Source organism: Pipistrellus kuhlii, unplaced genomic scaffold (assembly GCF_014108245.1).
Source record: "Pipistrellus kuhlii isolate mPipKuh1 unplaced genomic scaffold, mPipKuh1.p scaffold_m20_p_72, whole genome shotgun sequence".
NCBI classification, from domain to species: Eukaryota; Metazoa; Chordata; class Mammalia; order Chiroptera; family Vespertilionidae; genus Pipistrellus; species Pipistrellus kuhlii.
The window spans coordinates 1,035,813-1,063,802 of record NW_023425576.1 but is presented as its reverse complement, the minus strand read 5'-3'; the positions used below and the strand labels follow the sequence as shown (position 1 = coordinate 1,063,802).

Here is a 27,990-nt window from a genome sequence, read left to right as displayed (position 1 = left end):
GAGACTGGCAAGCTCGGAGGCAGGAGGAGCAGCTGGTGGGATTGGCCACACACCTGGGGCCGCTGGCCTCTTCACTCACATCTGGGCAGCTCCACTGCCCCTTCCAGGCACAGGGCTCGGAATGACCTGGCAGACGTCACCGCCTTGCGTCCCGATTTGCACACAAATTCCAGGATATGCCCTGATTTTGCGTAATAGGTCTTGTCATTGCTCCCTTTTAACCGTATGTTCTTTCCATCCAAGTTTTCTTTGGATACTATGCATGGCTCTGAAAGCAGAAGAAATAACGTCCTCAGAGAAGGATGACTGCTTTCTCGTCCTAAGTGTTTGGAACGGATATTGCATGTGCTGTGAAATCCGTCTTAGACTTGTCCATCTACTCAGTCCATCAAACTTGAGGTTTAGCGTTTATCTTTGAAACTCAGCACTTTCCCTCCCATAAAATCCAGCTTGGCGCTATTTCTGGACGATTCTGACTTGGGTTTTGTAACTTTGATTTCCGGTCCTGGACTTACTGGGGTGGCTATAATTTCCCACAGAAGGGGACACATACACAGGAGAGGGTCAATTTGTGTATCGGAATGAGCCTCTCGAATGTTCCCTTTTCAAGGACCATCTTTCATTGTTCACATAGGGATTCTCCAAGCTCATACCCCTACACATGAGTCTCCACAAGTGAAACATTGAGCAGGAGAGCTGTGGGTGAGCACAGTTCTAGACTCCGACTCCATGACCAGTAGACCGCCCGCCAGCTCATAAACATCGCCCTCCTGGTCTCAGGATCCAGAAGATTCTTGAGAACTTACCTATGCATCTCGGCGGTTTGGACCACTTCCCATAACTACAGGTGACATCTGTAGGACCCTGGAGTTCATAGTAGGCCTGGCACTGGTATTCCACCCTTGACCACGGAGGATACGCTTTTAGCGGGAAGGAGGCGATGTCTCCATTGCTAATCTCTGGAGGAGGCCCACACTTGTCTGCAGATTCTGAAAAAGAGCATTTTAACCGTTGGGAGAGAAAACTGTAGTTGTGTTGGAAACTATTCATGCGAAGCTAAACAGGAACCATTGTCCCTCTTTTGCATTTTAAACCTTGTAACCACCGCGTTGTTCAAAAATGCTTTAGCCCAGTGGTCGGCAAACTCATTCGTCTGCAGAGCCAAATATCAACAGGACAACGATTGACGTTTCTTTGGAGAGCCACATTTTCTTTTAAACGTAAACGATATAGGTAGGTACATTGTGATTCACTTAATTTGGGTACTTCTAAGTTGGCCTTTGCTAAAAACTCAAGGGGCCAAAGAGCCGCAGTTTGCTGACCATGGCGTTAGACCACTCACACTCAAGCGAGGGCTCCATACATGTAGACTTCTCAATTCTTGGAAAAGGAAATGCTGGAATCAAAACACTCACTAAAGCAGGTTGGCAAGTGGGACCAGCCGTCCTCACCACACACCATGGAGCCGTTGGTGCTTCCGTCTCTGTTTTCGTAGCCATCCAGGCATTGGTAGTCCATCGTGTCGTTGGGCCGAAATGGTTTTCCGGTGAATGTGGCTCTGGCATTCTCGAATATTGGCATGTCACAATGCCCTGAAGCAAAGTAAAGGTGACCGTTGCATTCCTATTGCCGAATCAAGTCCCATCTAAGAAACAGAATCTCATGGATTTGTGTGGATAAGGGAAGTGTGGCTCAGTGGATAGAGCGTCGGTCTGTGGACTGAAAGGTCCCAGGTTCCATTCCGGGCAAGAGCATGGACACTGGTTGCGGGCACATCCCCGGTGGGGGGTGTGCAGGAGGCAGCTGGTCGATGTTTCTCTCTCATTGATGTTTCTGGCTCTCTATCCCTCTCCCTTCCTCTCTGTAAAAATGAATAAAATATATTTAAAAAAATAGATCTCTTTACCCATCCTTTCTTGAGTATGAAAACGCACGGCCAAGGGCACAGCTTTTTTTTCACTACAGCGAAGTGTTCCACAGAAACGAGTCTGGTCTCAGAAAATGCTGGGTCTCGGAGCGGGTTACTTACTGACAGGGATGCACTTGGGGGGAGGGGACCAGCCGTTCTCCGCACACGTCATCGTGTTCTGTGGGTTCGGGAGACCGTAGCCCCGATGGCACATAACGGTTCTGGACTGGCCCTGGACGTATCTTTCTTCAGAGTCTGGAGCATAGCCGTGTCTCAAAGACTTGAAAGAACATTTTCCTAGGAAAATTATATTATATTATCCAATTATAAATGGATAATAAGAAATCATACATTTGGTTAAGACATTAAAAAATCATCTCTGCTGCCGAAACCGGTGTGGCTCAGTGGATAGAGCGTCGGCCTGCGGACTGAGAGGTCCCAGGTTCGATTCCGGTCAAGGGCATGGACCTTGGTGGCAGGCACATCCCCAGTAGGGGGTGTGCAAGAGGCAGCTGATGGATGATTCTCTCTCATCGATGTTTCCAGCTCTCTATCCCTCTCTCTTCCTCTCTGTGAAAAATCAATAAAACATATTTTTAAAAAAATCATCTTTGCTACATTTAAGTAAGAATGCATGAACACCCAACCGGAACACATAGCTGGAGAGGAGCTAGAGCTGCCAGCAAGTGCTTTTTTTTTTTTAAAGAGAAAAATCAAGGTGAAAGGTAATCTGTCGTTTTCCCAATTAAACTATGAATAAAGGACATCACTATTGCTATAAAATTTTTTTTTTGATCTCCCATTTTCTTTTCTTTTTTTTCCAGTTAATCCTCCCCTGAGGATATTTCCCCACTGATTTTTAGAGATAGTGGAAGGGAGAGAAAGAGACACAGAGAGACATCGATGTGAGAGAGACGCCATGATTGGTCGTCTCCTACATGCGCCCTGACCAGGGCTGGGAAACAGGCAACCGAGGTATGTGCCCTTGGCCGGAATCGAACCCGGGACCCTTCACTCTGCCACTGAGCCAAACGAGCGAGGGCAGTGTCCCATATTGTTAGTGAGGGATCTATCATAAAAGAAAAATCCGACATTGGTCTTCCTGCTCAGACACAGAGTGCTTCCCTCGACATGTGGCACTCAGGTTTTCCTCTCTCCGCCGTGGAGTGTTCCTACGCGCCCAGGACGAAGGGATTGGCTTACTGAGGCAGGGTATGTCCGGGGACCATCCGTCTTGGGTGCAAGTTAGGACGCCCAGGCCAGCTTGTGAGGGAGGCACATAGCCGTAGTCACAGAAGTAGGCCAACGATCGCCCCTCATACACTGGAAAGTGTGATTTCGATGTATCTGCGTGAAGCAGCCGTCCGTGTTTTATTTCCGGAAATCCGCAGGGCTTCCCTAGCAAGGAGAACAAAGAACACACAGGATGAATCATGTGTTGCATTCACAAAAATCCAACGAGAGCTAAATTGTCTTTCTTTTAAAAAAAATATATGTTATTGATTTTTTACAGAGAGGAAGAGAGAGGGATAGAGAGTTAGAAACATCAATGAGAGAGAATCATCCATCAGCTGCCTCTTGCACACCCCCTACTGGGGATGTGCCCGCAACCACATGCCCTTGACCAGGATCGAACCTGGGACCTTTCAATCCGCAGGCCAACGCTCTATCCATTGAGCCAAACCGATGGAGACATCAGTATTTAATGCACCCGGTGTTGAATGGTAGTAGTCTTACCCAATAGCCTATGTCAGACATTAAAATTATATTATCTGACACACACACATAACACACACACACACACACACACACACACACACACTTAACATTGAATAGCAAAATTTAAGAGTTTTTTTTGACAGGATGTTGTCCTACTCAATCTTGGAGACTTTGAGAAGGAAAGAATGCCTGTCAGTCCTCAGGGAGGCCACGACTGGGCTCAGATCCCCGTTTCTTTGTGTTCAAGGGAAGTCATTTCATAAGGTAGAAGCAGGTCAGGGCACGAACGGGACTTACGGACACATCTCGGGAGAGGCAGCCAGCCGAGAGCAGTGCATTCTGCCTCATTTCCCCTCAGGGGAGGATGGAAGCCATTTCCACACTGGTACGTGATTACGTAATCAAGTTCGTATTGGTCCATTTTAGGGGCAAAGTCCCCGTTGGGAATTACGGGAGGCTCACATGTGAATTCTGAAAAGAAAAAAGGACACGTGGATGATGCAGAGACTAGCAAGTATCCCATCGAACAAATATGTTTTTATTGATTTCAGAGAGGAAGGGAGAGGGGGAGATACACACATCAACGATGAGAGAGAATCATTGCTAGGCTGCCTCCTGCACGCCCCCTCCTGGGATCCAGCCCATAACCCAGGCATGCGCCCTGACCAGAATCAAAAGATGACTTCCAGGTTCATAGGTCAACACTCAATCACTTGAGCCACATGGGCCAGGCTCCATCCAGGTATTATTTATTGTTACCTTACAACACAGAAGCTGTCTACTGGTCAGTTCTATTAAAAAATTACAGCCGAGACCGGTTTGGCTCAATGGATAGAGCGTCGTCTTGGGGACTGAAGGGTCCCGGGTTCGATTCCGGTCAAGGGCATGTACCTTGGTTGCGGGCATATCCCCAGTAGGGGGTGTGCAAGAGGCAGCTGATCGATGACTCTCTCTCATCGATGTTTCTAACTCTCTATCTCTCTCCCTTCCTCTCTGTACAAAATCAATAAAATATATATTAAAAACAACAACAACAACATGTACATGAGATTCTAGTTTATCTTTAAAAAAAAATTACAGACAACCCTGGTTGGGGTGAGTGTGAGAGGCAACCAATCCATATGCCTCTCTCACATCGATATTCTTCTCTCTCTCACTCTTGCTCTCTCTCTCTCTCTCTCTCTCTCTCTCTCTCTCTCTCTCCTCCCCTTCTCCCTCATATCCACTCTTTCTCTAAAGATCAATGAAAAAAATATCCTCAGGAGAGGATTAAAAAAAAAAAAAGTAAAGGCAAATGAAAAAGAGAAAAGTCCTACTTAAGAAGGAGCTAGAAGAAGAAGAGGAAGAAGAAGAAGAAGAAGAAGAAGAAGAAGAAGAAGAAGAAGCAGCAGCAGCTAAATGTTCTTATCAGTTTCAACTCACCTTGTCCACGAGCCCAGGAGACCCACAGGGTGAGGATGGCGTGGACCAGGAGCAGCATGGTGGGCCTCCCTGGGTGTGTGAGCACAGATGGGCCGGCGCTGTTGTTTGGGGTTAAATCTGCCTCATGAGCCGTTACCACGTGTGGCTCTGATTTTGAGTGAGAGTACAGGGAAGCTAGCAGACTGGGGTCACTCGATAGATATCAAAGTTCAAAGGCTTTTGCAATATCTGTGCATTTGCATGAACGATTTCACAATCATTTCTTGACTTCATTCCCTGACATGTATAATACTTGGACAGCTTTCTTTAGGGACAGTAATAGAAAGTCTGGCTGCAAAAGTGATACAAAACTCTAATCTTTAACCACTTCTTGAGGATGGGGGAGGCTCTTTCTCAACCAGGAGGTTCCGGTGGGAATAGCTCTGCCTGCATGTCCCTGTGACTGTCTCTTGTCCTCTCTTTGCTCTCACCCGGCTTCAGTCCTTAGGGGTCAATGGACACCAGCCAGGGTGTCCGCACAGTGTAGGGTCCTGTCTGTAGGGCAGCACTGATTTTTTTGTAAACTCACAACAGACCACACCACCAAGCCCAAGGGTTTCAGCACATTCTTGATATTTAATTTTCTTTTTTCAAATTTTATTGATTTCAGAGAGAGAGAAACATCAATGAGGGATATTGAACCAGGATGGAACCATATGGTGGTTTCTGGCCCAGAGACGTTTCATGAACAGAAACACACAGCACGCTGGTTTCTCACACTTTAATGAGACGCTTATGAGAAGTGACATCTCCCACCTGGCACTTAACACGAACATGATTAATGAATAAAAGTGAGTCACACCCAACCAGAAAAATAAATTGAGAAGAATTAGATTAACATGAAAGCATTCTGAATGAAGGTGCAGATTTTAATGTGAAAACTGCCGCGTAGCTCTCATTTTACCAACAAGTGGGAAAGTCCATTTTCCCTTCTCGACATTGTACTCGGAATGCAGATCTTGGTGACTTGGGATAATAGCCACGTCGACACCTAAATTCAGTGTAATCGTTTGTTTCAGAATAAAGCTTTTTCGCATATGACCATTGAAACTCTATCTTATGTTCTTCCAGGACTTCTGGTGATATCACACATGCATCTGAAGGTAAAAAAAAAAAAAAAAAAGGAACATAAACCTTTAGGTAGTATACAAACATTTCCCACAGAATTTTACACCTTCATGTAGAACCTTCTATGCAGATCGAGGAATTCATCCTGAAACCCTTCTGCAAACCACTGCATTGAAAATCCACTGTGTTGCTGTAACTCATTGTAAACTATCAGTGATGGAAAAGTGGGTACTCTGTGGAGCCTGTGATCCCTGTGTGCTCCAGTCAGCCTTCACCATGTCCCCTCTGCCATGAAGGGCTTTCATTAAAGAACCCTTGAAGGGGTGGTGGAGGGGGAGAGGGAGAAGGGGACATAAGTGGTGCTGGGGGAATGCATTACAATAAAGACAAATGATGGTTTCTTGCTGCTGTTGCTCAAGAATTTTTCAGACGTTATACCCTCAGCCATGGCTATTTGGTGGTCAACAGAAGAGGCACAGTCCTCTGTTGGAAGCGGCAGACATGGCATTCATTCCACGGATGTCGCAGTGCCCAGGAGGATACTAAAGGACTTACCCAAGCATTTGGGTGGCTCAGACCACTCTCCATTGCGGCACGTTATTCTCCTGTTTCCTGCAAGCACATAGAAGGCCTGGCACTGATACTCCACTGAGGACCCGGGAGCGTAGACTGCTGATGGATACGAGGTAATGTCTCCATTGTCAATAGCGGGAGGGCGCCCACATTCTTCTGCAGAATCTATAAGTATTATTTGGCTGGTTAAGAGACAAAAACCATCTGACAGATCACCGAGGAACGTACAAATCCAGCACAATATGTAACGAGGAGGCGTGCAGGGGGTCTAGGAGAGAAAGGATTCATTGGAGAAATTCGAATCCTCCAAAGTGAGAATGACAACGTTTTGCAGCCCTTCCATTGGTGCTACGGTGAGACCCGCATAGGCCAGAAAGAATTACACGTGCTTTGTCCCGTTGTGGTGGAAAAATGGGCCGACACATAGTTCACAGTCTCAGAGGGTCCTTGTCCTCTCATACAACCGGATCTTTACTTTCTTTCAAATTTTTAAAACATTGATTCTTAGAGAGGAAGGGGCAAGGGAGAGAGAGAGAGAGAGAGAGAGAGAGAGAGAGAGAGAGAGAGAGAGAGAGAGAGAGAGAGAGAGAGAGAGAGAGATGGGTTGGCTGACTCATCCATGCCTCCTACTGGGGATCAAGCCCACAACCCAAGATGTGCCCTGGGATCGAACCAACATGGGATGACATTCAACCGACTGAGCCACCCCAGCAGGGCCACAGCCATTTCTCTGTAAAACGAAGACGGAGACAGAACCCCGAGGACAGTGTTCTACTTACTGATGCGGCTGCACGTAGGGCGTGTGGACCAGCCGCGCTCGGTACACACGATGACATCCTGGTTGTTGGCGAGGCGGTGGCCCTGGTCACAGACGATCTGCACGCTGTCCCCTTCCTGGTGCGTCTGCCCTGAAGAGGTGGAATGCCCGTTCTCCACCCAGGGGAAGAAGCACTGTCCTGCAAACGCAAGGATGACTCAGAGGAACCCTGCATCGGGAGAGCAGCCCCACGTGGCAACTTCCAGGCGGAAATCAAACGCAAAAAGGACTTCCTTAAAAACCAGTTCATGCCGCCCTGACCGGTTTGGCATCTGCCTGTGGACTGAAAGGTCCCAGGTTCGATTCCGGTCAAGGGCATGTACCTTGGTTGCGGGCACCTCCCCAGTAGGGAGTGTGCAGGAGGCAGCTGATGGATGTTTCTATCTTATTGATGTTTCTAGCTCTCTATCCCTCTCCCTCCTTCTCTGTAAAAAAATCAGTAAAATATATTGAAAAACAGAAAAGAAAAAAATCAGTTCATGCCAATGATCCTGTTATGTGATATGTGGGATATTTCTCCAATGAATCCTTTCTCTCCTAGATATGTGGGATATCCCTCAACCACAAACTCTATGGAAAGCACATTTTTACGTTTGTCACGTTCCTTTGGACATCAGAAAAGCGAAGTGGTTTTTCCCATTCGATTGACTCCATTGCTTCCTGGGAGACTTCCATCTCCTGGGCTTGCCTGCATCCTTTTCTCTCTCCTACTTGTTCTCTTCGCGCCTCTGCCCTCACTGAGAGGGGAAGGCCGGTGTGCCTCACAGACATGCCTCTCAGCAAAGCCACACAAGGAAGGGAACTCACACAAATGCTCCTTGAGTATCATACATACAGCATGTGGCGGACAGAGGTTAGCTGCCAAAAATGAACTCTCCCGAGGAACATCTGTGTCCTTATAATGAGCAAGTGAGCGTGCTGACTAGTAAATTACATGCTAGTAGCTGAAATGGCCGAGCATTGGTGTTTGCAAAGGAAAAATGTAGAAATCTCACCAAGTTTTTATCTCACTTTTTTGCTGATACAGTTTCTGAAGAATGACCTATCTCACCTTGGCTGGCGCCACCAGCTCCTGACATGGTAATTGCTTAGATTCTGGGGTCCCTCCTGCACACCCCCTCTCCCCGCCCCTTCTCTGAGTCCCTGAGTCATTCATCGGGGAATGAGGGGCAGGGGGTTGACTTACGGATACACCTCGGGGCGGGTGACCATCCACCCTCCGTGCAGTTTATCTGAGTCCAGAGTGACCCGGAAGGAGACACGAAGCTGTGGTCACAGGAGTAGTAGAAGTATTTCCCCCTAGCGACTGGGAAGGTTGGCTTATATGTGTTCTCCTCATATATGTTTCCATGTTTTATTTCTGGAAAATCACAAGTTCTTCCTGTGGGGAGAAAAGGTAGGATCCCGGATGAAGGAACAATTCACCTTTATTACCCTCAGACCCTTAATGACCTATTGTAAGGCAATCATATTTATCTAAGATAACAGTGCCTTATCTCTGTGCACAACTCCATGCTGAAATGCCGGGAGGGAGTGTGGACTTCAATCCAACAGGTGTTTCTATCCGCACAAAAGACTTGGCCCCTACGTGGTTCCTGTCCCCCGACAAACACTGGTACAACTCCCACTACAGAGCATTTAGAAGAGTGGACTGGTCCCCATCTTTAAAAAATATATATTTTTATTGATTTTAGAGAGCAGAAAGGGGCGGGAGAGATAGAAACATCAATGATGAGAGAGAACCAGTGCCTGACCGCCTCTGTTCATCTCACAATGAAGACGGAGCCTGTCACCCGGGCGTGGGCCCTGACCAGGAATGGAACCATGACCTTCGGTTCCTGAGACATTGTCCAGTCAACCACTGGCTTATACCGGCCAGCTGCTTTAAAATAAGATTTAAAAAATTTTATTTTGAAGAGAAAGAAAAAAGGGGAGGGCTATATATAGAGATATTGGTATGGGCCGTTGAGCACCAAACCCAGGCATGTGCCCTGACTGGGAATCCAACCGACAACGGTTCAGTGCACGGATTGATGCCCAACCAACTGAGCCACACCAGGGTTCAAAGGTTACTTTTATTTTTTAATTAAAAAAATATATTTTATTAATTTCTACAGAGAGGAAGGGAGAGGGACAGAGAGTCAGAAACATCAATGAGAGAGAAACATCGATCAGCTGCCTCCTGCACACCCCCTACCAGGGATGTGCCCGAAACCAACGCGTATGCCCCTGACCGGAATCGAACCTGGGACCCTTCAGTCCGCAGGCCGACGCTCTACCCATTGAGCCAAACCAGTTTCAGCCAAAGGTTGCTTTTAGAAAGAGTTCATTAGAGGAGGACACTGTTGGCCTGGGCAGGAAGCTTTGTTGAGTGGTTGCTATTGCGGTGGCCAGTGAAGGAAATTGCCCAAGTGTGAACTGTCCTCATGGACCAAAGCCACAAGTTATGTAAATGAATCCCTCCTGCAAACTAAGGGAAAAGCACAGGGATTTGCAAGTGGCGGGATGACGTGCTCTAAGGCACGCTAGAGGTCCCATTTACAGCGACTCAGGAATGAGAGAATTTGGTTTTAGGAAAATAAGGGGTTTTAAATGATAGGATAGTTAAGATGAAATATTCAGAAGGCTGGGAAAGGGGGGAAGGAAGTGTCATTGCGTAAATAAAATCTTACAGAATCTAAAATGCAATGAATGCTATTACAACTAAAGTACAAAATAAACTGCTTTTTCGTTGAAGATAAGTTAAAGAAATCATCAATTATATTTCTATAAGGTACAATTGTTTACTACATAGGGTTGCATTTATGCACAATAGAGACCACATATAATTCTAAAGAATGCACATCAGTGCACAATAGAGATAATGCTATGAAATACATGAACTTATTTACTCAACACTTAACAATGAACTCAGAAATCTAGTAAAATGTATTGGGATTCCATTGGAAATTAAGAACGTATTTTACTTTTTGCTGAAATAGGTATTTCTTTTTACCCGCTGCTAAGTACTAAATGGATTGCAATATTAATTACTTTTACAGACGTACTAAGGGTTAATTGAAATCCAGTAAACAGCACATGCTTGAAATGACCGATTTCACCGGTTTTCATGTAGCGACCTATAAAACAATCACTACACACGATTGTGAGAATTGTTCCCAAATGTGTGTGAACACATTCAAATATTCCCGCAAGCAGCACTGCTGGCCCTTTTGCTGTGGAACTCAGGAAGCAAAATTCAACCTAATTGTCTGTCTTTTCCTAAAAAGGTTTTTCTCTGTTCTGTCCTCCAATACAGAGTAGGATCAAGTCATTAAAAAAACAGACCCATGAAAGTAGATGTAATATGAAGTCCCAGGTAGGAGCATGCTGCCTGGTTAACTGTTTTCAACTCACCTTGTCCATGAGCCCAGGAGACCCACAGGGTGAGGACGACGTGGACCAGGAGCAGCATGGTGGGCCTCCCCGGGTGTGTGAGCGCAGATGGTCAGGCGCTGCTGTTTGCGGTTAAATCTGCCTCATGAGCCGTTACCACGTGTGGCTCTGATTTTAAGTGACAGTACCAGGAAGCTAGCTGACTGTTTCTCAGTAGATACCAAAGCTCAAAGACTTTGGCAATATCTGTACATTTGCATGAACGATTTCACAATCACCTCCTGAGTTACTTCCCTGGCAGATACTCACAGCTTTCCTTAGGGTCAGAATGGACTGGTTCCAAAACTCTAATCTTGAACCACTTCTTGAGGATGGGGGAGGTTCTTTCTCAACCAGGAGGTTCCGGTGGGGATAGCTCTGCCTGCATGTCCCTGTGACTGTCTCTTTTTTTCTCTTTGCTCTCACCGGCTGCTGTCTTAGGGGTCAGTGGACACCAGCCAGGGTGTCCGCACAGTGTAGGGTCCTGTCTGTAGGGCAGCACTGATTTTTTTGTAAACTCACCACAGACCACACCACCAAGCCCAAGGATTTCAGCACATTCTTGATATTCAACCCCTGCCCCCCATGGTTTATTGATTTCAGAGAGAGAGAAACATCAACGAGGGATATTGAACCACGATGGAACCATATGGTGGTTTCTGGCCCAGAGACGTTTCATGAACAGAAACACACAGCACGCTGGTTTCTCACACTTTAATGAGACGCTTATGAGAAGTGACATCTCCCACCTGGCACTTAACACAAATTCTGATTAATGAATAAAAGTGAGTCACACCCAACCCGAAAAATAAATTGAGAAGAATTAGATTAATATTAAAGCATTCTGAATGAAGGTGCAGATTTTAATGTGAAAACTGCCATGTAGCTCTCATTTTACCAACAAGTGGGAAAGTCCATTTTCCCTTCTCGACATTGTACTCGGAATGCAGATCTTGGTGACATAGGAGAATAGCCACGTCGACACCTAAATTCAATATAATCGTTTGTTTCAGAATAAAGCATTCTCTCATATGACCGTTTAAACTCTATCTTATGTTCTTCCAGGACTTCTGGTGATATCACACATGCATCTGAAGGTAAAAAAAAAAAAAAAAAAAAAAAAAAAAAAAAAAAAAAAAAAAAAAGGAACATAAACCTTTAGGTAGTATACAAACATTTTCCACAGAAGTTTACACCTTCATGTAGAACCTTCTACACAGATCCAGGAACTTATCCTCAAACCCTTCTGCAAACCTCTGCATTGAAAATCCACCGTGTTGCTGTAACTCATTGTAAACTATCAGTGATGGAAAAGTGGGTACTCTGTGGAGCCTGTGATCCCTGTGTGCTCCAGTCAGCCTTCACCATGTCCCCTCTGCTATGAAGGGCTTTCATTAAAGAACCCTTAAAGGGGTGGTGGAGGGGGAGAGGAAGGAGGGGGCATAAGTGGTGCTGGGGGAATGCATTACAATAAAGACAAATGATGGTTTCTTGCTGCTGTTGCTCAAGAATTTTTCAGACGTTATACCCTCAGCCATGACTATTTGGTGGTCAACAGAAGAGGCACAGTCCTCTGTTGGAAGCAGCAGACATGGCATTCATTCCACGGATGTCCCAGGGCCCAGGAGGATACTAAAGGACTTACCCAAGCATTTGGGTGGCTCAGACCACTCTCCGTTGCGGCACGTTATTCTCCTGTTTCCCTCAAGCATATAGTAGGCCTGGCACTGATACTCCACTGAGGACCCGGGAGCGTAGACTGCTAATGGATTCGAGATAATGTCTCCATTGTCAATAGCGGGAGGGTGCCCACATTTTCCGGAGGAATCTAAGAGAGGAGATGGTCTGATTTATTGGGTGAGCAGTGGATTTTAAGGAAGCTGCGGAGTAGCTACACTCACATCCTCCTGGCCCCAAACCCACTTACAGGAAACGATAGAGCAACAAACCCGAGTAACCAAGTGAGGGCCAGCTGGACAGGAGTACAGTGGCCAAGTGCTTACAGGAGCTGCACAGAGAGTGTGGGGGGTGGTGGTGGGGAGAAAGAGGCACCCTACCCTTGCACTCAGGTGGGTCTGTCCAATTTCCGTTTAAGCATGTCACCACTTCATTCCCGAAGAGGCTCAGAAGGTGCCTGCATTGATAACGTGCTGTCTCCCCATGTCGATACCTAGACTTCTCCTCTGGTACATAGGCATTTAGCACTGGGGGAGGGCTGCCACAGGAGAAATCTGAATAAAGAGCAAAAAATGGATCTCTAATGCAGTGATCATTTATATGCAATTGAGATGGAAAGTCTTCATAAATTTACATGCAAGTTTGAAAAAAAGAAGATAAAACTTTTTTTTTTTTTTTTTTTTAAGAGGCAATTTTCTACTTCTTAAGTTTCTTTCCCATCCTCTCTCAAAGGTTAATAGAGATTTTTTGGGCCAATGAGAAAGATGATCATTCTGTGCAATAATTTTTACTTTGATGTAGTCCTATTTGTTTATTTTTTTCTTTTGTTTTGCTTGCCTGAGGAGATATGTCAGAAACAAAATATTGCTATGAGAAATGTCTAAGATTTTATGGCTCATGTTTTTTCTTCCAGGGTTTTTATGGTTTACTAGAGGCCTGGTGCATGAAACTTGTGCACTGGGGGTGCGTCCCTCAGCCCAACCTGCACTCTCTTCATTCTGGGACTCTTGGGGGATGTCCGACTGCTGGTTTAGGCCTGATCCTGGCAGTTGGACATTATACCCTCAGCCATGACTATTTGGTGGTCAACAGAAGAGGCACAGTCCTCTGTTTGAAGCGGCAGACATGACATTCATTACACGGATGTCCCAGGGCCCAGGAGGATACTAAAGGACTTACCCAAGCATTTGGGTGGCTCAGACCACTCTCCGTTGCGGCACGTTATTCTCCTGTTTCCTGCAAGCACATAGTAGACATTGCACTGATACTCCACTGAGGACCCAGGAGCATAGACTGCTAATGGATTCGAGGTAATGTCTCCATTGTCAATAGCGGGAGGGCGCCCACATTTTCCGGAGGAATCTAAGAGAGGGGATGGTCTGATTTATTGGGTGAGCAGTGGATTTTAAGGAAGCTGCGGAGTAGCTACACTCACATCCTCCTGGCCCCAAACCCACTTACAGGAAACGATAGAGCAACAAACCCGAGTAACCAAGTGAGGGCCAGCTGGACAGGATACAGTGGCCAAGTGCTTACAGGAGCTGCTCAGAGAGTGTGGGGGGTGGGGGGGGGGGGAGAATGAGGCACCCTACCCTTGCACTCAGGTGGGTCTGTCCAATTTCCGTTTAAGCATGTCACCACTTCATTCCCGAAGAGGCTCAGAAGGTGCCTGCATTGATAATGTGCTGTCTCCCCGTGTCGATACCTAGACTTCTCCTCTGGTACATAGGCATTTAGCACTGGGGGAGGGCTGCCACAGGAGAAATCTGAATAAAGAGGAAAAAATGGATCTCTAATGCAGTGATCATTTATATGCAATTGAGATGGAAAGTCTTCATAAATTTACATGCAAGTTTGAAAAAAAGAAGATAAAACTTCTTTTTTTTTTTTTTAAGAGGCAATTTTCTACTTCTTAAGTTTCTTTCCCATCCTCTCTCAAAGGTTAATAGAGATTTTTTGGGCCAATGAGAAAGATGATCATTCTGTGCAATAATTTTTAGTTTGATGTAGTCCTATTTGTTTATTTTTTTCTTTTGCTTTGCTTGCCTGAGGAGATATGTCAGAAACAAAATATTGCTATGAGAAATGTCTAAGATTTTATGGCTCATGTTTTTTCTTCCAGGGTTTTTATGGTTTACTAGAGGCCTGGTGCATGAAACTCGTGCACTGGGGGTGCGTCCCTCAGCCCAACCTGCACTCTCTTCATTCTGGGACTCTTGGGGGATGTCCGACTGCTGGTTTAGGCCTGATCCTGGCAGTTGGACATTATACCCTCAGCCATGACTATTTGGTGGTCAACAGAAGAGGCACAGTCCTCTGTTTGAAGCAGCAGACATGGCATTCATTACCCGGATGTTGCAGTGCCCAGGAGGATACTAAAGGACTTACCCAAGCATTTGGGTGGCTCAGACCACTCTCCATTGCGGCACGTTATTCTCCTGTTTCCTGCAAGCACATAGTAGACATTGCACTGATACTCCACTGAGGACCCAGGAGTGTAGACTGCTAATGGATTCGAGGTAATGTCTCCATTGTCAATAGCGGGAGGGCGCCCACATTTTCTGGAGGAATCTAAGAGAGGGGATGGTCTGATTTATTGGGTGAGCAGTGGATTTTAAGGAAGCTGCGGAGTAGCTACACTCACATCCTCCTCGCCCCAAACCCACTTACAGTTGGACATCCCTCTCACAATCGGCACTGCTGGCTCCCAACCACTCTCCTGCCTCCCAGCCTGATCACCACCTAACCATTTGCCTGCCAGTTGGATCAAGGCCTGTCTGCTCCCCTGCTGGCCTGATCACCCCTAACTGCTGTTCCCTGACATCCTGGTCTCCCCAACTGCCCTCCCCTGCTGGCCTGATCACTCCCACAACTATCCTCCCTTGCTGGCCATCTTGTGGTGGCCATCTTTGACCACATGGGGGTGGCCATATTTGATTACATGGGGCGGCCATCTTTTGTGAGGGCGTGAAGGTCAATTTGCATATCACCTCTTTATTATATAGGATAACCTTACATTTACATCTTTAATCTATTTTGAGTTCATTATTTTATAAGTTATAAGAAGGCGGTTCAATATCATTTTTGTGTGTGTGTGTCTGTCCAATTATACCAGGACCATTTATTAACTAGGGGCACCCCAATAAATTCAATAAAAATTTAAAAACTTTTCAAAGTACAAAAAATGATGTTTTTTTCTGAACATTTTTCTTTAAGTTTAGTAAAATGAACACAGATTATATAAAAAAATCAAAGTGAATTTGTAAACCCAAGAAATGCATAACAAACATGTAATTTGGCAGCCACATGTGGTTCTCAAACATCATATTTTTGAATTGTGACTTTAGATCCTTAGAAAATGAGCACGGTAGCCAGGTTCTTAGAGAATAAGTCAAGTATTGCCATGCTTTGAGGAATATCGCATGGCTAAGGAAGATGATCACTTAAGATTTCCACAGAGAAACTGAGGAAAAAGAACAGTGCACTGTATTTACAGTTGCCTAAACACACTCCAATGACTTGAGTGCCTAACGGCACTGCAGAGAGGGCTGTGCAGCTCATCGGGGAGATTCGGGGGGATGCAAAGCAATATGAGGCTGAAGCTACGGTTCCCAACCAAAGAGGGAACCCGCTGGGAATTGCTACGTTTTCGGGGTCACAACCCCTGAGCTTCTGAGGCTGAGGCTGAGCGAGCCTGTGAGTTTGCATTTGACTTTCTACCCATTCCCCCAGATGCTGACACGGCTGTTTCAAGGGTCACACTCTGAAACAGGGCTCAGGGGCTCCATGCCCACCATTGATACACATCCCATTTCTCCATGTTGAGGCATAGACCTTCCTTTATCTGGCCTACACCGGATCCGATGTCTATTTTAAAAAATATATATATTTTATTGATTTTTTACAAAGAGGAAGAGAGAGGGATAGAGAGAAACATCAGTGAGAGAGAAACATTGATCAGTTGCCTCTTGCACACCCCCTACTGGGGATGTGCCCGCAACCAAAGTACATGCCTTTGACCAGAATCAAATCTGGGACCCTTGAGTCCACAGGCCAACACTCAATCCACTGAACCAAACCGGTTTTGGCCCCATCTATTTTTAATGATGCTAGAAGCCATTCACCAAAATACCTTTGCATGTGGGTGTTCCGATCCAAATGCCTTCCTTACACTGTACAGTACCGGATCCTTCCATTTGGTAATTGTCTGAACATTTATAAGACACTTGTGCTCCTGACTTGTATGAGTTCTTCGGCTGGACTACGAGGTTGGCATTGTCAAAGCTGGGTGGTCTAGGACAAGTATTTCCTAAAAAAGCAACAACAGAGACTTTTCAGTAAATCTTAAAAAGTACAAATCAGGCAATAATTATACTCTAGAACACATGTGTCAAACACAAGGCCCACGGGCCAAATCCTTGATAGCATGTGAGTTGGTTAACAGCACTGTTAAGGAAAAGATTGTTCCACTCATTTTAAATTCACATTTCTGGTTAACATTGTCAGTTTATGACTGTTCAGTAAACCATTCGGCCCGCAATTTAGGCTGGATTTTAGATTTTGGCCCCTTCTCTGATTGAGTTCGACACCCCTACTCTAGAATAATAGACACACATCAATGCAATGCCTACTCTGCAGTTTTCAGAATAGCTTGAAAATGTGAGCCATCTTGACTCAATTACATTGGATAATTTTACATTTATCAAAAGTGCAACGTGGAGATGGTGGTATTGAAAGCCTGAGGAGATGGGCATACAGGTCATGATTGAGACCAGACTTCTTACATCCAAATTCTTATTTGTCCACTCAGGCCACCGACACTATGTGCACATTTCCATTTTTTGCTTCTGTCCAAATCTTTTCCCATAATTACATCACACATCTTAAAATAACTATGTTGTTATTGACTTCAGAGAGGAAGGAAGAGGAGTTGAGAGACAGAGACATCAATGAGGAGCGAGAGCCACTGGTTGGCTACCTCCAGCACGCCCCCTACTGGAGATTTGATCCTGCAATCTGGCATGTGCCCTGACTGGGAATTATAATGTCGCCTCCTAGTCCATAGGTCGATGCTCAACCACCGAAACTCGTGGGCCTGGCTACATCAACGATCTTAGAGCATTATGGATTTATGAGGAGATAACTGATAAACTCTCAGTGAATTGAATATTGATGAGGTTGGTGAGCAGGGACCAGCCGTGACACAGGAAGAGATGGGAAGTCAGAGGATGCCCATCAGAGCATGTGGACAGTGAACATGGATGACATCAAATGAAATAATTTGGCTCCTGTTGCCAAACTTCTCATATGACTATTAATTCTTCTATTAATTATCTAGCAGAATTCAGAACTTTTAGAGAGAACTTCTAGAATTAATGCAGTTTTATAGTTGTACCATGGACGCCCTGAACTAAAGATATTCATTAGCATTAGAATAAAATGAAATACACTATACTTGTGCATTGTGGTGGGTGGGACCAACTTCCTCCTGAGCATTCTACCGATGCAGGCCCACGGACCTGAAATCCGGGTTCACAGGTGTATGTGTATTGTTCCCCATGTGGATAACTGCTTAACATGGAAGGTGGATTAGCATTGGAAATTGCAGGGGGTTGCCCACAAGGAAGTCCTAAAAAAAAAATTTAAAAAAAGAAATAAAATGATCACACGGGCGCTAATATCACATGACAGAAAAGGCGCACAAATGCTTCTAGAATCACCAAGATGGCTGTCCAGCTGTCAGCTTGAGCAAGAACTTGAACAAAAACTGTGAAACACCTTTCATGAGGGTGTCAATGCTTCTCTAATCAACATGAGCAATAAAAAGAAACACATTGAGAATCATCTTAAGAAAAGTATCCTCTAGTATAAGAGAGCAGAAAGGACAATGGAGGGAGGACATAAAACTTTATGAAACTGGCGACAAAGCCTTCATTGCAACCCATATGACTATGCAGGAATATGAACAGGTACACTTATATGAAGAGTTAGGTTTCCTTTAATCACATTTCAGGTTTTGTAGGGAAAAAATGCCTGAAATACAAGTGATTTCATAAGGAGCCAACAAAATTAATAAAAACAGGCTTGATTTGTTTATGTAAAAATCATTTGGTAAACATTAAAACCTATATAAATGATATGTAATGGTTTTATACTTTTATAATTCTAAAGAGTTACTGACCTATACCAAAACAGAACGTTAGTTTGCATGCTGTCCTTACCTACACACTGTGGGGAAGCACTCCATTTTCCCAGGTGGCATGTTATCCCATCTCCTTGAGATAATTTGAAACCATCCTTACAAATATAACTTAATGTGGTGCCATGCTCATATATGGGTTCCAGTGTTTCTCCTCCGTCTTCTGAAGATCTGGATGACTTAATGCTTCCATGTTCTATATGAGGTGGTGGAGAACATGGAGTTTTTTCTATATGAAAGATAGAGATCAAAGTGAGAAGCACAAAGATAATGTTTTTTAAAAAAATATATTTTATTGACTTTTTTACAGAGAGTAATGGAGAGAGATAGAGAGTTGGAAACATCGATGAGAGAGAGACATCGACCAGCTGCCTCCTGTACACCCCACAGGTACAGGGATATGCCCACAACCAAGGTTCATGCCCTTGATCGGAATCGAACCTGGGACCCTTGAGTCCACAGGCTGACACTCTATCCACTGAGCCAAACCCGTTTTGGCAAAGATAATGTTTAAATTGAAAAATAAAACCCAACACTTTTTGTTATTTAATTATAGGGACATTGGGACACATTCAAGTATGTCATAATTAAAAATATTTGAAACTTGCAAAGCTAGATGTGCCCACAAAGTTGATGCTAATATCCATTTGTCCCATATGCCTCTTCAGTCTCCTGCTGTTCTTCTTGAGGAGTGAGATACACATAGACAGAACTTTGGTATTTCCACAGTCACCGGAAGTTTCTGTTTGCATTCATTTCCCATTAGAAGTGAAATAATGCTTATTGTTTTCTACACCTGGATGGTATGTACTGTTTGGAGATGAAGTGGAATGGATTGGGGAAAGGGGCTCATTTTGTTCCTTTACACAAAGCTGGGGTGGAGGGAGGGGCTGGGGGCAAGGGGTTACCCTCATTGGAAAGACATTTCTATTGTTATCGACCCACTACTGACCGACACAGCGCGGTATTGACTGCCATCGTCCATCCTGGCACACCATTTCCTCTCCTTCCTGGATCAGAAAGTTTTCTTGACAGAGGATAGATATTTTTTCTCCTTCTTGATAACTCACTGTCAGGGTCATAGGTTGAGAATTGGGGATCTGAGGTGGAGGTGGACATCGTGGTGCTTCTAAAAACATTAATGTCAGATTTCTTGATGAAAACTCGTAAGTCAAAAATATTAGAACAACAACTCAGTGACTGAAATGATCAATCATAATGCACCTGGATACACCAAACGGTAATGCTCTGTTCTGTGCTTCAATAGGTTATCTTTCCATCTTGTTTGTCACTCTAACATACCTCACTGGGCTTATATTCCCATGGCCTTCCCTGTAGGTTCTTTCCTTTATTCCACTGTGATCCATCTTGGGTAGCTTAGCTTATGTAAAAAGCTTTCTGAATATTCTAGAAATTGGTAAAAATAGAGGATAGTGGGTCAAGGTGCCCTCCAGTTCAAGAAGATCAATACAGACATGAAAAGTGAAATGAACCCAATGTTACTGGGATTGGTGGTGCAATAAGACTCAGACATGAGCACAGACAGATGCCTAGATGGGTAGATTCCTACAGCGATCTGTGGATGCAGACATAGATAGATCGGTAGCTAGATGTGTACACCCATAGATGCTTAGATAAATGCACAGGTTACAGGCATAGGCACATCTGAAGGTAAAAAGTTGGTAGCAATGGGATCCCAATATTAACGAGTTCACCCACTGCCCATGTGACTGTACTGCTGGGTGGTGTGTTGATAGCTGACCAAGGCACATGATACAATTCATACTCAGGGACAGTGTTTTGGTTAGTTTCTAAATTTCCTTCCAGTTTCATAATTATTGTCATAATACATAGTAAAAAATTTTTTTAAGACAGAAAGAGACACTTTTTACAAGGGAGGAAGAAAAAGCACATTTTGGGAAGATCTAAAGAAGAGCTCACCTGTGCAGGTCACCTCAGGCTGCCATTTTCCATTCATGCAGACTGAGTGTTTCTGCGCTGATTTCCTCCCACATGTGTAACTGATTTTCCTATTGTGCCCATAGTTCACCCGATATGACAACTTTGTCTCAGAGGCAATTGCCCTGGATAATTTACACGTCTTGATTTCACCTGTTGCTGTAAAACGAAAATATTTCATTGAAGACACTAATTATGAAAATCCAAGCAACTAATATAAAATACAGAAAAACAACACAACAACTATAGAGTCCAGACTTTAATGAAATAGGACTTTAGGACCATAAATTCCACCAGAAAAGTTCTTTCTGTTCATGTTACAATGTGTGAGCATATAGTCCTATGTCCAGTATTGAAATTTCAGAGAGAATAGCCATATAGTCCTGTGAAATTTCTGAGACAATCTTGCCCTTTGCGGATTACAAGGTTGCCCTTTGTGGATTACAAGGACATTGGGGTACAACTTTTGTCTGATTTAATAGGAAAGTTATGCTTTCCTATGTGTTAAAAAGGAAAAAGTATCTGTGGAAATAGACTATGTGAATTTCCTAGTTTTATTATATATTTTTCAATAAATTTAATGTACAATAACACGTTTGTCTAAGTTGTAGGATGCAGAATGTGAACATTTCAGCATATCTTTACCACGATCACCAAAAACTAGAATAAGATATTGCTTGTTTGTGTTTTACATCATAACCTATTTTGTATAATCATTCTTAGGATCTTTGAGAAGCTATTTTATCCACCACGTCATCCTATATCTAATAATATTGTATAGCCATAATAACACATTTATGCTGGTTTCGGTATGTTTTAGATACTATAAAAGTTTTCATACACAGCTACATATTTAAAAAATGCAATGCAGGTGGCAATCCTTTCTGATTTTGATAAGGCATCAGTGTAGATCTTAGGTAGTTTTTGTTCATAATTTGTTAATGATGAGAGTCAGGTGAGGATAAACAGAACAAAGAAAAGTCAAGCAACTGGCCAAAGAAAAGTAATGATTTTGCAATGCAACCTAATATATATATATATAAAATCAAGGAGACTAATTTAAAACAGACAAGAGGCTTGGGAGTTGGTCTTGTTTTTGGGATGGTTCCAGAGTGTTGAAGGAGACAAAATGAGTCGTGTTCTTCAAGAGATGATGACTGAAGGAAGACTTGTAGTCAAAAGAAGGTGTGATGGTTGTGGTATGTCTAAAGATGCTTGTTTTCTGAAACAATATTTATCAGGGGAAAAGAAACATCTTGAATAGAGCGAAATGCAAGATGATAGGGAGGTAGAAAATAAACATCAGAGAAGATATTTTAATCATATGTCTTTAAGTAAAATCTAGCTTCATAGGTATAAACAATGTCAATATTAGGGACAGACACATAAAATTCTATTGCTAGTTTCTATTTTTCCTTTATAGACACTATTGAACTATAAACAATGAATGTTTGATTCACTATAGTTTGCAAGCAGACATTTCAAAAATATGGTTGCATGTAGAGCTTCACAATGAAAAACATCCAATGCTATTAAATGTCAATTATAAAAGGGTCTTCTCACCAATGCACTGAGGTGGTTGGGTCCACATTCCCTTAATACAGGTAACTGAGCTGTGACCAACCATTGTAAAGTCGTCTCTGCAAGTGAACTCTACTGAGTCTCCATGGTGATAGGAGGGCTGTGCTGGGGACACGACCTCACCGTCCTTCAGCTCAGGTACGTCTCCACATGTACTGTGCTCCTCTGTGAAAATCCCACAACAAACATTCAACTTTCAAGTGCAAGTGAGGGCTTGATATGAAGAGAAACACAAAGTGATGACGTAAGTCTAACCACTGGAAGTGGGTATATTGTACATTACCAACACACATGGGCAAGGGTGTCCACTTTCCATCAACACACTGGATTTTCTTAGCCCCTTTCATCAGGAACCTGGGGTTGCAGGCATACTCCACCACCTCACCGTGTTCATATTGCTCTTTAGGTGTGTCTGCAACTGCCCCGTTGGGGAGTCGAGGAGGTTGATCACAGGATTGTACTTCCTCTACGGTAGAAATTCTATGTAAGTAAAGATTAAAGTGCCTCTTGTACAACTGAAAATCCAGTAAAATGAAGAGATTTTTTCTTTAATCTATGACTTGCTATCTAACTTACCTTTTGAGAAAGGAAACAGAATGGTGTTTACGCCAGATGCATGTCTCCCAGTTCTGTTATGATACAGAACTAGCATGTTGGACATAAATGTAAGCCCAGGAAACGTTTGCTATTCTAGATCAGGGGTGGAGAACGTCTGGCCCGAGGGCCATAAAAGGCCCGAGAATCATCGGGTCTGGCCCTGCCTAAGCATTAGAGGTGAGTTAATTACATGTTTGACCAATTACAGAAGGAAGAGTTTTCAGTTGATAATTTTGCATCACCTGTGAATGATGTCATAAATATTCAAAGGCCCTTGGCAGAAAGAAGGTCCCCCATCCCTGCTCTAGACCATCTAAACCCATATGCAAATCAACGACCAGATAACATCTTGTAACTATTCACATTCCACAGAAACATTTCATCAAAACTTTTTGGAAAAAGAAATCATTGGAGGAAAGCATTTGATCAACAAATTTTACCTCTACCCTATATTGCATTTGGCAATGAATGAACTCTATGATGCTTGAAGAGTGTTTAGAAATTCTCAGGAAAACTTGAGGTGAGATCCATGCTGATAGAAATATCCAATACCAATGTTGGAAGTTATGCAATAATTATGACTAAGGCATTCATTCTAGCGTCACATAAGATGTCCATCGATGGAGATTTTCAATATTTAGTCCAAAAAACAATTAAAGATTACTTCCTTAAATAAGGAAGTGTGAGGTATCTACTACCCAACATCCATTCCTGGCTTATGCACTGAATTCTAGGCACACTGGCAGCCAACAGAATACTGAGAGAGGAAAAGAACAGCTGATATCCAACATCCTAATTCTTGTTTGAGCAAGTGTCAGAGAAATAATCACCTTTACATGTCGGAGGATTAGGGGACCATCCAAAGTGGTAGCACTGAATAGAATCTGGTCCAAGAAGAGATTTGAATCTATATCTGCAGTAGAATTTCAACACGTCTCCAATGACATATTTCTCTTTCTGGGGCTGAGCAAGTAACTCCTGCTCTATATCAGGAACGATGCACTCTCTTTCTATAAAAAGGGTAAATAATTTAATGAGAACATAAGACCAATCTGTGCCAAGTAAACTTTACATGTCATGCAGAAATTAGTGGCTGGGTGTTACATATACAGAGAGGAGTAGAGTATTAGTGAGAGACATATACACTGACTGGCCAGATTGTGATGATCTCTGAACGCGTAATAATATGGCCACTCAGTGTGTGTGTGTGTGTGTGTGTGTGTGTGTGTGTGTGTGTGTATTAGAGGCCCAGTGCATGAATTTGTACATGGGTTGGATCCGGCCAACCTGGCCAGGGGGAGGGGACACAGGCAGTTGGTCTGCTTGACCGCTGGTCGAACTCCTGATCCAGGGGACAATTTGCATATTAGCCTTTTATTCTATAGGATATACACTGAGTGCCCAGAGTACTATGCATACAGAGATCATAATCTGGCCAACCGATGTCTAGTCCTAAGTACAAATAGACATATGTAACACTGAAAAGCAAAAAATTAAAAGTTTTTGTTAACAAAACTGTGGGTTTGATCTTAATTACAATTAGAGACTTTGGAAATCAAAGACTGCTTTGAAGTCCTCTGCTTTACCTTCTCAGTGAGGCCAAGATTTGGACTTAGACCTCTTTGTTTGTTTGTTTGTTTGTTTATTATTGATTTCAGTGACGAAGGGGGAAGGAGAAACAGCAATGGACAGAGAGACTCACTGATTGGCTGCCTCCTGCACAGCCCACACTGGGGATAACCTCACAGCCCGGCCTGTGCCCGGAAGTGGAACGGACGGTGACCTCCTGGTTCATAGGTCAATACTCAAGCAGTGAGCCCCGCAGGCCAGGCAGATCACCCTCATTTTTAAGTTTAAGAGAAGGAATTGCAGAATTAAGAAGCGGGTCAAGAGATGGAGGGAACTTACGGCTGCATCTCGGAGAAGGATCCCAGCCCATGTCAGTACATTTTGCCGTATTTCCCTGGGTGGGAGGGTCAAAGCCATGTTTACAGGAGTATGTGATTGTGTCTCCCACTCCGTATTTGCTCTTGTCAGCATGGAAGTGACTGTTTGCAATTCTTGGAGGGTCACAGGCAGATTCTGAAAAGTAAAGGGACATGTGAAGTACATATGAAATCTCGTGAAAGTCATCCAGGACACGAGAATCGGTGAATGTCTTTTTTTTCCTCTTTCCAAAGTGCAAAGGGGCATTCAAATGAGCACCCTGTCCTCACGCGTATATTAGCTACGGTTATATTGTAACTAACAGAAAACATCTGGGCCACCTAGACCCAGTGTTCAGTAAAATATGTCTGCCGTATGCATTGGGTGATGTTAATCGACAGGAACCTCAAATGAGCCTTAACTATGTTTATTTCTGCCTGGCCGGTGTGGCTCAGGCATTGAGTGTGACCTCTGAACCAGGAGGTCAGGGTTTGATTGCCACTGAGGGCACATACCCAGGTTGGGAGCTTGATACCCATTGTGGGGGAAGGGCGGAGGAGGGAGCCTATTAATGATTCTTTCTCACCACTGATGCTTCTAACTCTCTCACCCTCTCCCTTCCTCTCTGAAATCAATAAATATATACTTAGTGCATGTTTTCTCTCCCTTTAATCCACTGTATCTATCAGATGTTCATGCTCCCATTGCAGTCCAGTCTACATATCTCAGCTTTCACTACACAGGATAGCCACACGTAACACCAATGTTTGAAGTCAAAAGCCATGAGACACATAAAAACACGTTTCCCTAAGAGACCAACCAAATACTATTGGGAAATCTTTGTTAAATTAGTTAAGAATAGAAGAACTTCTGGTGGTTGCTTTCGAGCAGTGGGCATACATCCCTTGACAAATGGATTTATCTCTCATAATCTCCATTAAAGCCAACGGTGCTGGTAAACCATTGCCAGGGCCGGTGCCTCTAGCCAAAACAGTAACAGCTGAGATTGAACAAACGTGTGAGGCCACATTTTTCCTACTGTTAGAAGCCATCACGAAGATTTGGAAGACGAATAATGGTTCCATATTGGCACTTCATGTTGTGAATCAGTAGACACATCCAGTTTGCACAGGGATGGATGAATTGGGCCAAAGGTAGTTTTTATTTATCAGGTTGTGGTACTTTTCATCATTCCTGCAAATGGTTTGTCGTCAGAGATTGTCCCCTAATGAATGCAGAGGCCGAAGTTTTGGTAAATGACCCTCCAATAGTCTTAGCCAGTGGGTTCAACTCCTGGTCAAGGGTGCATGTCTCTGTGGCAGTTTCCATCCCGGGCCCTGGTTGGAGCTTGTGTGAGAGGCAACCAGTCCATGTGTCTCTCACATTGATGTGTGTGTGTGTCTCTCTCTCCCCCTTCTCCCTCCCTTGCTCTCTTTCCCTAAGGTTCATTAGAAAATACACCCTTGGTGACGATTTTCCAAGAAGTAAAGGCAAATGAAAAAGGTCCAATCCTACTTAAGAAGGAGCTAAATGTTTCAACTCACCTTGTCCACGAGCCCAGGAGACCCACAGGGTGAGGATGACGTGGACCAGGAGCAGCATGGTGGGCCTCCCCGGGTGTGTGAGCGCAGATGGTCCGGCGCTGTTGTTTGGGGTTAAATGTGCTTCTTGAGCCGTTACCAAGTGTGGCTCTGAATTTGAGTGAGAGTACCGGGAAGCTAGCTGACTATGTTTACTCAGTAGATATCAAAGTTCAAAGACTTTTGCAGTAACTATAAATTTGCATGAACGATTTATTTCACAATTACCTCCTGAGTTACTTCCCTGGCAGGTACTCACGGCTTTCCTTACGGACAGAATGGACTGGTTCCAAAACTCTAATCTTGAACCACTTCTTGAGGATGGGGGAGGTTCTTTCTCAACCAGGAGGTTCTGGTGGGAATAGCTCTGCCTGCATGTCCCTGTGACTGTCTCTTTTTTTCTCTTTGCTCTCACCGGCTGCTCTCTTAGGGGTCAGTGGACACCAGCCAGGGTGTGCGCACAGTGTAGGGTCCTGTCTGTAGGGCAGCACTGATTTTTTTGTAAACTCACAACAGACCACACCGCCATGTCCATGGATTTCAGCACATTCTTCACATTTAACCTCCCCTCCCCCCCATATGTTTGCTTGTATTTAAATGAGAGGGAGGCACAGGGAGAGAGAAAAATATCAAAGGTGAGAAACATCTACCTGCTGCCTCCTGCATGCCCCCTACTGGGGAATCAGCCCATAACCACAGAATGAGCCCTCACCTGGAATGAACCTGTGACCTCTTGGTGAATGGCTCGTCATCCAACCAACGGAACCACACTGGCCGGCCTAGGCTCCTTTCATTTGAGGGCACCACATATTCAGAGGCAAGACATGGAGAAAACGTGAAGCGTAAAGTCTTACCCTAACCAGGAACTGGTTTTGCCAATAAACTTCTGCTCAGATACTAATTGGAGACTAGTTATCACAGAGTTTCCATTGGACTGGGATTTGTTTTCATGTGCTTAAAGAATGGGTTCTGAGAAAACAGAAATTCAGTTCCATGTTGACTTAGGGCCAGGGAAATTGCTCATTGACCAGTTAGTTAAGATGTGTAGCTCTAAAACAACTGATTATTTTAGTCAAATGGAAGAGCAAAGCTTCAACTCTGTCAAGCTGTTCAAACCCTACAGGTGCTAACAATGACAACTGCCCTTCTTGCTCACAAGTCTTCAGCCCACAATTCAGCCCACAGTTCACAACAGCCCAGGAACAGGACTCGGCCCACGTGGATGATGGGCATTAACTGTTTCCATAACTTCATCCTCCAAGCTAGCCATTGGGCTGAAGGTTTGTTTGTGTATAAAAGGAGGGATTCCTAATTGCTTGTATTCATTTCCTCTCCTTTCAGATCCCTGTGTGATACCAGAAAACATCATGAATGAAAAGAACATACAGTTAAAAGAGAAATTTGACAAACCCTATTATGCCAAATCTGGGGATGTCGTGGAATTTGTGTGCAAATCGGGACACAAGGCGGTGACGTCAGAGGAGTCATTTCAAGCCGCGTGTCGGAAAGG

General features: G+C 44.1%; 3 protein-coding genes across 7 annotated transcripts in view; all 3 read right to left on the bottom strand.

Moving 5' to 3' along the window:
- Window positions 1-7: 7 nt before the first annotated feature.
- Window positions 8-26,644, bottom strand: CFHR4 (complement factor H related 4). Of its 4 annotated transcripts, none has more exons than XM_036422753.2 (7): window positions 26,445-26,644; window positions 3,926-4,099; window positions 3,113-3,307; window positions 2,030-2,206; window positions 1,416-1,592; window positions 807-989; window positions 8-268 (listed from the first exon to the last, which is right to left on the bottom strand). In XM_036422753.2, the coding sequence occupies exons 1-7, from the start codon at window positions 26,500-26,502 to the stop codon at window positions 72-74; spliced, it is 1,161 nt and encodes a 386-aa protein (XP_036278646.2). In that variant the 5' UTR covers window positions 26,503-26,644; the 3' UTR covers window positions 8-71. The 4 variants fall into 4 exon arrangements, with proteins under 4 accessions (XP_036278646.2, XP_045431996.1, XP_036278647.2 ...); XM_045576040.1 differs by lacking the exon at window positions 26,445-26,644 and adding an exon at window positions 5,051-5,191 and having other exon boundaries at window positions 2,036-2,206; XM_036422754.2 differs by lacking the exons at window positions 3,926-4,099; window positions 26,445-26,644 and adding an exon at window positions 5,051-5,196.
- On the bottom strand, window positions 5,962-11,087 carry LOC118710300 (complement factor H-related protein 2). The gene is made up of 5 exons (XM_036422755.2): window positions 10,944-11,087; window positions 8,734-8,928; window positions 7,510-7,686; window positions 6,713-6,895; window positions 5,962-6,186 (listed from the first exon to the last, which is right to left on the bottom strand). The coding sequence occupies exons 1-5, from the start codon at window positions 10,999-11,001 to the stop codon at window positions 5,990-5,992; spliced, it is 810 nt and encodes a 269-aa protein (XP_036278648.1). The 5' UTR covers window positions 11,002-11,087; the 3' UTR covers window positions 5,962-5,989.
- Window positions 11,662-27,990, bottom strand: part of CFH (complement factor H) — a 51,684-nt gene continuing 35,355 nt past the window's right edge. The window contains exons 12-17 of one of the 2 annotated variants that reach the window (XM_036422748.2): window positions 16,771-16,947; window positions 14,231-14,404; window positions 13,818-14,000; window positions 13,019-13,192; window positions 12,607-12,789; window positions 11,662-12,052 (exon numbers count right to left, since the gene is read on the bottom strand). In XM_036422748.2, the coding sequence (XP_036278641.1) occupies window positions 11,856-12,052; window positions 12,607-12,789; window positions 13,019-13,192; window positions 13,818-14,000; window positions 14,231-14,404; window positions 16,771-16,947 (1,088 nt within the window). In that variant the 3' untranslated portion in view covers window positions 11,662-11,855. Of the gene's footprint in view, window positions 12,053-12,606; window positions 12,790-13,018; window positions 13,193-13,817; window positions 14,001-14,230; window positions 14,405-16,770; window positions 16,948-23,869; window positions 23,985-27,990 lie in introns of those variants that run through there. The other variant, XM_036422750.2, reaches the window with a different exon arrangement.